We start from the raw sequence: 10,475 nt of genomic DNA on the forward strand, positions 1-10,475 counted from the left end.
AACCAAACATTGCTCCTATTCCAGTTTTCCTCCCCTCCCTGTCTCGGGGGATGGAGCCGGGACACCCCGGAGCCTCTGCATCTCCCAAATGCCCCTTTTTATTTCCCCCCTGAAACTCCTTAAAAAATCCACCTTTATTTAACAAAATCCCAATAATTCCTTTACTCTGAACCCACGTGGGATCCTTGGCTCTCCTCGTTTTCTCCTCTCTGGTCTATCGTTCAAATAATCATTTATTATTATTATTATTATTTGCCAAACTCTGATCTCGTTGCCAAACACCAGTCCAGGTTTTTTTCCTGACTGTCCTTAGGAAGTGGTCGGTGTCTGTGCCGTAGGCTCCTCATCTGTCTGCAATTCCTGATTTTTTTGGGGGTTGTTTTGTTGATTTTGCCCTTTCTTGTGTGCCATAGCCCCAAAACCCCTCCTTGCACCGTGTTTAATATTTTGTGGAATCGTTGTTCCCAAGTGAATGGATAACACAATAAAAAAGGCTCACTTTGCATTTTGCCAATTTGCTCTGCCTGCCTGTGCTGAGAATTCCGTGTGGGAATTCCGGATCCTCCCTCGGGATTTCCCTGTCCCCTTTTCCACCCTTGGGATTCCCCTTTCCCACCCCTTGGAGCTCCCATTGGGATTGGGAATGCCCATTCCCAGGAACTGCAGCCCCTCAAGGATCTCAGCTCCTCAAAAATCCACTCTTGGGAATCCCCAGCTCTCAGGGATTCACCTTTCTCACCCCTGGATGCTCAGGTGGGATCAGGAATGCCAATTCCCAGGGATTGCAGCCCCTCAAGGGTCTCAGCTCCTCAAAAATCCACTCTTGGGAATCCCCAACTCTCAGGGATTCACCTTTCTCACCCCCTGGATGCTCAAATGGGATTAGGAATGCCAGTTCCCAGGAATTGCAACTTCTCAAGGGTCTCAGCTCAGAAATCCACATTGGGAATCCCTCCTCTCCCCTGGATTCCCCTTTCCCATTCCCTGCAGCTCCCATCGGGATTAGGAATTCCGATTCCCAGGAATGGAAGCCCTTCAAGGATCTCAGCTCCTCAGAAATCCCAAATCCTTGGGAATCCTCCAACTCTCAGGGATTCCCTTTTCTCATCTTGTCCTGGATGCTCAGGTGGGATTGGGAATGCCAATTCCCAGGAATTGCAGCTCCTGGAGGATTTTAGCTCCTCAGAAATCCCAAATCCTTGGGAATCCTCCAACTCTCAGGGATTCCCTTTTCTCATCTTGTCCTGGATGCTCAGGTGGGATTGGGAATGCCAATTCCCAGGAATTGCAGCTCCTGGAGGATTTTAGCTCCTCAGAAATCCCAAATCCATGGGAATCTTGCAGCTCTCAGGGATTCTCTTTTCCCACCTCCTGGATGCTCAGGTGGGATCAGGAACATCGATTCCCACGAATGGCAGCCCCTCGAGGATCTCAGCTCCTCCAAAATCCCCCCTTGGGAATCCCCAACTCTCAGGGATTCCCCTTTCTCACCCCCTGGATGCTCAGGTGGGATCAGGAATGCCAATTCCCAGGGATTGCAGCCCCTCAAGGGTCTCAGCTCCTCAAAAATTGGGAATCCCTCCACTCTCAGGGATTCCCCTTTCCCACCCCCTGGATGCTCAAGTGGGATTGGGAATGATGATTCCCAGGAATTGCAGCTCCTCGAGGATCTCAACTCCTTGGAAATCCACGTTGGGAATCCTCCAGCTCTCAGGGATTCCCTTTTCTCATCCCCTTGGATGCTCAGGTGGGATTGGGAATGATGATTCCCGGGAATCGCAGCCCTTCAATGATCTCAGCTCAGAAATCCCAAATCCTTGGGAATCCCTCCACTTTTCGGGATTCCCCTTTCCCACCCCCTGGATGCTCAAACGGGATTAGGAATGCCAATTCCCAGGAATTGCAACTCCTCGAGGATTTCAGCTCCTAAAAAATCCACCTTGGGAATCCCCCAATTCTCAGGGATTCCCTTTTCCCACCCCTGTTCTCCCCATCCCTGGTGGCTCCTCCTGGGACCTTTTGGGAATCTCCTTTTCCCTGGAATCTCCTGAGCCATCCCACGGGGAAATCCAAACCCAGCCCTGCATTCCTTCCCTTTTATTTCCCGTTAAAAGCGATCCCGGCCCGGCTGGAAACGCAGCGGGATCCAAGGCCGGGAGCGAGTCCTTGGAATGCGCCGCTCCCGCTGCAGCCGCGGGCCGGGAATTGTTGGGATTTTTCAGCGTCTGCTCCCAAAAACGCCGCTGAGAAGGGCGGGATGGACAGGGGGACAAACAGCAGGTCCTGTGTCATTGTCCCCAAGCCAGAATCCCAAATCCCCCCCCAGTTCAGTTCTATACCCGGAGGTGGCAGCGGGTGGCGGTGCCAAAGCGACACCGGCCGGGTGGCACCGGGCTGGGAGCGGCTAAAAATAACCCTCCCTCCTCCGCCGGGCTATTTTTAGCCTGGCTGCCGCTCTAATTAACTCCCGGCCGCCCTAATTAACTCCTTACCCCCGGAGCCGCGGCCACCGGGACAGCGCGGGCGGCGCAGGGACAACCGCGGGTCCCCCCGGTGCCACCGGAGCGGCGACAGCGCCGAGGTCACCCCCCGGCCGTGGAGGATCCCCCCGTGTCCCCACGCGGGTGGCACGGGGACACCCGTGACGCAATGGTGCCACCACGGTGACATCACGGGCGGATTTCCCGCTCCGGGCGTCACCGGCGGGGGAGGGGAGGCGGCTCCGTGCCTCAGTTTCCCCCGGGTTGCAGCGGGTTTGGGCTATCGGGGTGGGCTGAGCTGCCCCCCGGGGGGGGTTTGGGGTGGGCGGTGCCCCCCTGGTTTCGTGTCCCCGATGTCGCTGCCAGGGTGGAGCCGGAGCCGCCGGAGCCGCCCAGGCCAGACTCATAAATCAGCGGCTCCGGCGCGGCTCCGGCCCTGCCCTGTCTGGCTGCGGCCGCCCCAGAGCCAGGAAGGGGCTCGGTGTCCCCACCCGAACCGAACCCCCCCCGTGCCACCCCCCGTGTCACCCCCCGCCCCCCTGGCGTCACACTCTGAGCGACATCTGCGCCCCCCGTGTCACCGCCATCTCCCAAAAACCAAAAAAAACCGTGATACCTTTTAGGGGGGTGCCCACCACCCACCCTGCACCCCCAGGGCTGGCTGCGACCTCCTAATTAATTATTAATCAGCTAATTATCGCTCAGGGTTTAATTACCGCGCGTATCGATGCGGGTGGTCCCGGTGGCTGGGTGGGCTCCGGGGGGGTCCTGAGGATTTTGAGGGGTCTGGGGGGGGGTCTCACCCTTCCCAGCCCCGTGACACGGTCCCGGCCTGACACAGCGGTCACACGAGTGGCACGGCCGCGGTGACAGCGGCGACAGGAATGGCCGCGTGACCCCGCTGCTGCCTCATCAGTGAAACGAGTTTGGGCGGCCCCAGCCGCCCTCGGGCCCTTTCCCTTTGGGATTTCCCCAGGAACAGCGCGACCCCACCCCGAGCTGAGACCCCCGCAGCTGGGGGACCTGGGGGGGTCGCAGTTTGGGGTGTTGTCACCGCTTTGTCCCCGCCAGGACACGGCGGAGTGGCTGTCATACCGTGCCTCAGTTTCCCCGCAATCAACCCCCAAAGGAGGGCACAGGGCACGGTCCCCAAGGCACGCGACACTCCGGGACGGCCACCGTGTCCCCAGCCGGGGCTGGCCGGTCGCTGTGTCCCTGCCCTGGCGGACGCCGTGTCCCGGGCTCAGGATCCGCCTGGCTCCGGGCCGGGGCTGGCGCCGCTCCCGGGGCTGTCACCGGGGCCACCGCGGGTGACACCGCGCGCGTGACGGGGACAGCGCGAGCTCAGGTGAGCCCCGCATGCACCGGGGCGGGGTCCGGGGAGCCCCCATTGCCCACAAAGGGGGGACCCCACCCCTGAGCCCACCACCCTCACTTTCCCTCAGCCCTCGGGGTTCTCCTTGTCCCCACCCCCGGAGGACAGAGGGAATTCCCCACCCGGGATGGGGGCGTGGGGGCTCCCCCCACCCCCGCTGCAGCCCCCGGCCCGGTTCCCACGGCGGCCGCGGTTTCTGCGCGGGTGGGGGAAGCTCCAGCCCCGAGCCTGGGGGGGGGGTGGGGGGGGTGGGGGCAGTGCCTCAGTTTCCCACAGAGCCCGTGGGTGTTTTTCTTGGAAAAACCCTTATTCAGAGAAGGGTGGGGTGGGAATTTCTCCTCCAGCAGCAGCAGCGAGGCCACACACGGGTGGGAACCCCCCGGCCCTATAAAAGGTGGAGCCCACCCCAGAGCCCACCCCAAAACCCACCCAGGAAGCGCCGATCCCGCTCCCTTGGGAACGGCTCCAGCAGAGCACACAGGGAAGAGCAAACACCACTAACGTCAGACATTTTATTGCAAATAGATTTAGTTCCTCGCTCGGTAGAAGAATAAACTCTGGAAACGATTCAGCTCAGGGTGTCCAAGTGCAAAAGCAGCACCCGGAGGGTGCAAGTCCATCCGTGCAGATGTCCGTAATTCCTTGGAAAAAGCAGTTTGTGCACCAAAAAAAAAAAAAAATTAAAACTCCAGCTCTCTCTGCAGTCCTCGCCTCCATCGGGTCCCAAAATCGCGACAGTTTCCAGCTCGGGGGTCACCCCCGCGCTCCGCAGCGCCCGCCCGGGGCTCCCCAGCTCCTGCACGACTCCTCGGCCGGCGGCTCCGGCCACTGTCCACCGGGCTCCGGCCACTGTCCACCGGGCTCCGGCCACTGTCCACCGGGCTCCGGGCTCCGGCCAGCGTCCCCCGCCGGGCTCGGCCCGGCTCCCTCCATTCCCACCGCAGCCGCCGCGCTCCCCCTTCCTCCTCTCCGGTTCAAAAGAAAAATAAAATCGGTGGGTTTTGTGGGGCGTTGTGGGTTGGAACTGGCTGTTTCTCCCTTCTTTTTTTGGTTTTTTTTTTTTCCTGCTGTGTAGGTTGTTTTTTTTTTTTTTAAAGGGTTTTAATCCTTTCAAGTCCAGGCCGGGAAGGGCTCAGCGCTCCTGCAGACACACGAACGGCACCCACTGGTTCCTGTCGCGACTCTCGGCGCAGTAATTCGCCACCTCCGCCAAGCCCTGGCCCTTCCAGGCGTCCGTGTGCGGGTTCTGAGGGATCAGGAGGACGAGATTAATGCCACCAGCGCCCCGACACGTGTCCCCGAGCCGCCCCGTCACCCTCCCCGGCCGTGTCACGGGGCCAGCAGCGCGTCACCCCCGTGCTCACCGTGACAAGCAGGCAGTGCAGGTCGCGGGGCTCGGAGTCCGCCTGCGGCTCGCCCAGGATGGCGGCCAGGCGCTGCATGCCCGACACGCGCAGGATGTGGATGTCGTTGTCGCAGCAGAACGCCTGGATGAGCGTGAAGTGGATCTGCAGGGCGATGTCACCCTCGTCCTCCTCGTCCGTGGCCAGCACGCACAGCACCACGCTGTCCGGGTCCCTGCGGGGGCCAGGCGGGTTAGGGGCGACCGGGACAGCTCGGGATAATGGAACCCCTTCCCGCGGACCTGTCACTCCTCTGTGTCACCCCCCTGTCGCGACAGACACCCCAAATTCTGTCTGGTCACCATCACCCCGTAAAACGCTCCAGCCCTGCGCTAAGCGGGTCGGGATGAACCCCGCCACACGAGCCAGACCCCCCCCCGACAAACCCCCCGACAGAGCCATATCGCGATACTCACACATTCATCAGCTTGGCCGACTCGTAGACCCCCACGGTGAGGCGGTCCTGCCGCTGCGCCGCCACCAGCACCCGCTCCACCGCCTCGCTCACCGCCTGCATCCTGTCGGGAGGAACGGCACAGCCGGTGAGCGGCGACGGCGACAAACACAGATCCCCTCCCGCCGAGCGCCCCGAGCCGCCCGCCACTTACTTGCTGCTATCGCAAGGCACCAGCTCCTCCAGGGTCATGGTGCAATTGTAATCCGCAGGAGAAGAAGGCAAATTCCAAGAGTAATAATCCCGAGCGCGGCTACGGCGGGGATATCGCGGGGATACCGCGGCGCTATCGCGATCCCCGGTCGCGATCCCCGGTCCCGCTCCGCTCCCGCCGCCGCTCCAGCGCGATCGCTCTGAGCCCCAAGCGCGGCCGGCGCCTCATTTTATATCCTTCCTCGAGGGGCGTGGCCTCGCGCGGCGCCCCCGCCTCGCCCATTGGCTGGCGCCGCGCGGAACCGCCCACGGGCGCGGCGCTGATTGGGCGCCGCCGGCGGGACCCACGTGGGGGTGAAACGCGGGGGGGGGGAAAGCGCGGGGGAAACCCCCGCCCTGAAACTGCGCCCCCCCCGCGGGCACGGGCGTGGGACCGGCGGGACCGGGGGGAAACCGGGGGGGAAACCGGGCTGGGGTCGGTCCGGGGGACCGGGACCCGCTCCCGGGGTCGCTCCGTGCACCGGGGACTGATCTGTGGGACCGGGGGCTGCACCGGGGGTCGCTCCCTGCACCGAGGGTTGCACCGGGGGTCGCTCCGGGTTTCGCTCGGTGCACCGGGGCTTAATCTGTGGGACCGGAGGCTGCACAGGGGGGTGGTTTCTTGCACCGGGACCCGCTCCGGGGGTCGCTCCATGCACCGGGGGTCGCTCCGAGGGTCAGCCGGTGCACCGGGAGTGGGTCAGTGGGACAGGGGGCTGCACAGCGGGGTCGCCCCGTGCACCGGGGGTCGCTTCAGGGGTCGTTTCTTTCACCGGGAGTTGCACCGGGGGTCGGTCAGTGCGCCGGAGGGTGATCTGTGGGACCGGGGGTGCACCGGGGGTCGCTCCGTGCACCGGGGATCGGTCGGTGGGACAGGGGGCTGCACAGAAGGGTCGGTCCCTGGGACCGGGGACTGCTCCGAGGGTCGGTTCTTGCTCCGGGGGTCTCTCCAGGGGTCGATCGGTGCACGGGGGTCGGCCCCTGACACGGGCGGCTTTTGCAGGGGCCGGTCCGTGCACAGGGGTCTGCAGCGGGGGTCGGTCCGTGGGCCGCGGAACGGTCCGTGCACCGGCGGCCGCACCGGGGGTCTGTCGGTGGAGCGGGGGCTGCACCGGGGGGCGGCAATTCACGCACCGGGCCGCGGGGGCGGTCGGTCCGTGCACCGCGACCCGCAGGAGGGGGCGGGAGGGGTCGGTGCGCTCAGAGCCGGGGGAAACGGGGACACGCGGGGAGCTCCGCGCTGCGCGGGCGACGGCCGCCACCTGCCGGGGACACACCGGGGACACACCGGGGACACACCGGGGACACACCGGGGACACACCGGGCCCGCCGGGGCCACAGCGCTCCCGCTGTCCCGGGGCTTGGGCACACCGGGGTCGCCTCACTTTGGCCCCGAGTCCTGCAGCTGCAGGGCCGGACCCGTCCGTGAACCCCCGGGGGTCGCGGGAGGCGCCACGCCGTGCCTCAGTTTCCCTCGGCCGCGTCCTGAGCCGTATTTCCCAAGCATCCCTCTGCCCACGGCGGTGCTGGCGCTCCGTGCGTGTCCCCGCTGTCCCCTGTCGGTGTCCCCCCGGTGCCCCCCGTGTCCCCTCGGTGTCCCCCGCGTCCCACCACAGCCATGGCCGCGCTCCTGTTTCGACTCCTCCGAGCCGCCAGGCGGCGCTGTCATCGCCTCTCTATGGCCGCCGCCGCAAAGCCTTCTGGGAAGTGTAGTCCGGCAGCGCCCCCTTTCCCCGCGATTAAACGAATACTACATTACCCAGAAGGCTTTGTGAGCACGAGTGGGCGGGGCCTCGGGGTGTGGGCGCGGCGCGGTGCCGCCAAACCGGGACCGGGACCTGGGCTGGAATGGGGCCGAGAGTTGGGGGGCACCAAACCGGCACCGAACTGGGCTGGGGGCGACCGAACCGGGACCGGACCTAGTGGGGGGAGCCGAAACTGAGGGGGGCCACCGGACCGGGACCGGACTGGGCTGGGGGCGGCCGGACCGGGACTGCGGGGGTTGCGCTAGACCGGACCGGGGGGAGCAGGATCGGCGGTGGCCGGGTCGGGGTTCCCCACGCTGCAGTCCTGCCGGTGTCCGCCGGTGCCCCCCCGTCCCGGGTGTCTGCGGGGATCCTGTGGGTTTTGGGGATCCCTGGGGACCGGAGGGACATAGAGGGACCGGACAGGGATGGAACGGGACCGGAGAGCCCCGCTGGGGATGCTGGAGAGCCCGGAAGGGCTGTGGGACTACAGAGCGGCAGCGCTCCTCTGTCCCCTTGTCCATCCCTCTGTCTGTGTTCCCTGTCGATCCCCTGTGTGTCCCCCTGTTGTATTCCCTTGTCTGTCCTCTCGGCTGTCCCCCTCTCTGTCCCCAAGGCTGTCCCCCTCTCTGTATTCCCTGTCTGTCCGTCTGTCTGTATGTCCTCTCTGTCCCCTGTCTGTTCCCCTCTGTCTGTCCACTTTCCATCCCCTGTGTGTCCCCTGTCTGTCCCCACCTACGTCCCCTGTTTGTCCTCCTTTCCCTCCCCTGTCTGTCCCCCTTTCTGTCCGCTGTCCGTCCCCTGTCTGTCCCCATGGCTGTCCCCCTGTCTGTATTGCCTGTCTGTCCTTCTGTTTGTGTTTCCTCTCTGTCCCCCCCGTCTGTTCCCCTTTCCGTCCCCCCGTCCGTCTCCTGTCTGTTCCCTTGTCTGTCCCTTTTCCATCCCATCTGTCCCCCTCTCTGTCCTCCTTTCCATCCCCCGTCTGTCCCCCTGTCTGTCCCCACCTCCCCGTCCGTGCCCCCCCGTCTGAGCGGTGTCCGGAGCCGCTCCCGGTGTTTGTTTGCTCACGGAATTGGCAGCGGCTGCGGCCCGGGGGGGTCACCGGGGGGTCCCCGCCTGGGCCCGGCTCTGACGTCCGTCCCTGCCCGCTGCCCGGTGGCCGCTGTGTCCCCCCCGCAGCCCGGTGACGGTGACAGTGCGGGGTTTTGGGGGGACACAGGCGCCCCGTGTGCGTCACTGCGTGTTTGGGGGTGTCCAGGGTGGGCTATAAAGCCGAGCCTGGCACATCCCGGAGCATCCAGGGCATGCAGAACATGGAGAACGCTCTGCTGTGCCTGCTCTGCCTGCTGGGCTCCGGCCTCGTCCTGCTCGGCACCCCCGAACCGGTACCGGAGCTCCGGCCCGGACTGAGCCCGCCCGGGCACGGCCGGGAGGAGCCGGAGCTGGTGAGGGGCTGGGGGAGCGGGGCGGGGGGTCCCCAGCACCCCCCGGGAGGGTCTGGGGCATTTCGGGGCGTTCCTGTTCCCTCCGTGAGGGTTTGGGGGGTTTCGGGGTGTTCCTGTTCCCTCCGTGAGGGTTTGGGGGGTTTCGGGGTGTTCCTGTTCCCTCCGTGAGGGTTTGGGGGGTTTCGGGGTGTTTCTGTTCCCCCAGTGAGGGTTTGAGGCGTTTCGGGGTGTTCCTGTTCCCCCAATGAGGGTTTGGGGCGTTTCGGGGTGTTCCTGTTCCCCCAATGAGGGTTTGGGGCGTTTCGGGAGGTTCCTTTTCCTTGGGCGTCCCGGGAATGACCCTCTGGAGTCCCTGGGTGTCCCGGGATTGGGGGTGCCCCTCTGGAGCCCCTGATATCCCGGCATTTCGGGGTGCCCCTCGGAGCCCCTGATATCCCGGCATTTCGGGGTGCCCCTCGGAGCCCCTGATGTCCCGGCATTTCGGGGTGCCCCTCTGCTCTCCGCGGCAGGCGGAGGCGCTCCGGGAGGTTCTGGCCGAGCTGGGGACGCGGGAGCCGCCGGCGCTGGAGAAGAGGCTGAGCTGGGTGCCCTGGGTACGGCGGGGCTGGGGGCGGCTCTGGGGGACCCCAAACCCCCCTTTGGCGGGGATCCGGCCCCGGGGCTGACGGTGCCGCCCCGCAGTGCGAGCCCCGGGAGCCGTGCGCGGTGCGGCGCGGAGCGCGCATCGGGAAACTCTGCAGCTGCCCCCGCGGCACCTCCTGCAACCTCTTCATCCTCAAGTGCTCCTGAGCGAGCGGGGACACCGGGGGACAACGGGGGACACCGGCTGCCACCCGGGAGGGGCGCAGAGGGGAAGCCGCGGGTCCCAGCCCCGTCCCCGCACCGGGATGGATCCGCACGGCACCGCCCGAGCCCCGGCCCGTGGGGCTGGCCGTGTCCAGGGACACATTAAACCATTGGATCCCAGCCTGCCGCCTGCTTTTTTTTCGGGGATTTTGAGGTTCCCAGCTCCCTTTGCCTCCTGAGGGGGTGGGGGTCCCATCCTGTCCCCCTTCCCTGTCGGGAATTTGAGGTCGGGGCGGGAATGGGGGACAGGGAGTGGGAATCTCATCCCGCTGCGGGAGAGGGGGAGCGGGGATGGGAGCGCTGCGGGGACGGGCAGGGAGGTGAGTCCTGGATCTGAGTCCTGGATTCCCGAGCTGATGGAGGAGGATGGATGGAGGATCCGCGGGATGCGGGGAGCTCATACGGCCCGGCCCGGCCGCATCCCGAATCCCGCATCCAGATTCCAAATCCGCATCCAGAATCTCGGATCCCCACCCAGAATTCAGCATCCCCATCCAGAATCTTGGCTCCTCATTTAGAATTCCGCATCCCCATC

At 64.9% G+C, this 10,475-nt stretch overlaps 2 protein-coding genes across 2 annotated transcripts; one reads left to right on the forward strand and one right to left on the reverse strand.

The window, feature by feature from the left end:
- Positions 1-4,894: 4,894 nt before the first annotated feature.
- On the reverse strand, positions 4,895-6,050 carry GADD45B (growth arrest and DNA damage inducible beta). The gene is made up of 4 exons (XM_059489854.1): positions 5,867-6,050; positions 5,675-5,776; positions 5,220-5,433; positions 4,895-5,101 (listed from the first exon to the last, which is right to left on the reverse strand). The coding sequence occupies exons 1-4, from the start codon at positions 5,902-5,904 to the stop codon at positions 4,988-4,990; spliced, it is 468 nt and encodes a 155-aa protein (XP_059345837.1). The 5' UTR covers positions 5,905-6,050; the 3' UTR covers positions 4,895-4,987.
- Positions 6,051-8,890: 2,840 nt separating this feature from the next.
- Positions 8,891-10,011, forward strand: LOC132084717 (cocaine- and amphetamine-regulated transcript protein-like). The gene is made up of 3 exons (XM_059489965.1): positions 8,891-9,094; positions 9,604-9,687; positions 9,776-10,011. The coding sequence occupies exons 1-3, from the start codon at positions 8,954-8,956 to the stop codon at positions 9,881-9,883; spliced, it is 333 nt and encodes a 110-aa protein (XP_059345948.1). The 5' UTR covers positions 8,891-8,953; the 3' UTR covers positions 9,884-10,011.
- Positions 10,012-10,475: the final 464 nt, after the last annotated feature.

Source organism: Ammospiza nelsoni, chromosome 27, assembly GCF_027579445.1.
Source record: "Ammospiza nelsoni isolate bAmmNel1 chromosome 27, bAmmNel1.pri, whole genome shotgun sequence".
NCBI lineage: Eukaryota > Metazoa > Chordata > Aves > Passeriformes > Passerellidae > Ammospiza > Ammospiza nelsoni.

Excerpts from the sequence above, each read along its gene's own strand:
- GADD45B (XM_059489854.1), bottom strand. The coding sequence starts at position 5,904 with ATGACCCTGGAGGAGCTGGTGCCTTGCGATAGCAGCAA. Across the intron at positions 5,777-5,866 it reads GTGCCTTGCGATAGCAGCAA|GATGCAGGCGGTGAGCGAGG; the intron begins GTAAGTGGCGGG and ends TCCTCCCGACAG. Across the intron at positions 5,102-5,219 it reads TGCACTGCCTGCTTGTCACG|AACCCGCACACGGACGCCTG; the intron begins GTGAGCACGGGG and ends CTGATCCCTCAG.
- LOC132084717 (XM_059489965.1), top strand. The coding sequence starts at position 8,954 with ATGCAGAACATGGAGAACGCTCTGCTGTGCCTGCTCTGCCTGCTGGGC. Across the intron at positions 9,095-9,603 it reads GCCGGGAGGAGCCGGAGCTG|GCGGAGGCGCTCCGGGAGGT; the intron begins GTGAGGGGCTGG and ends TCTCCGCGGCAG. Across the intron at positions 9,688-9,775 it reads GGCTGAGCTGGGTGCCCTGG|TGCGAGCCCCGGGAGCCGTG; the intron begins GTACGGCGGGGC and ends GCCGCCCCGCAG.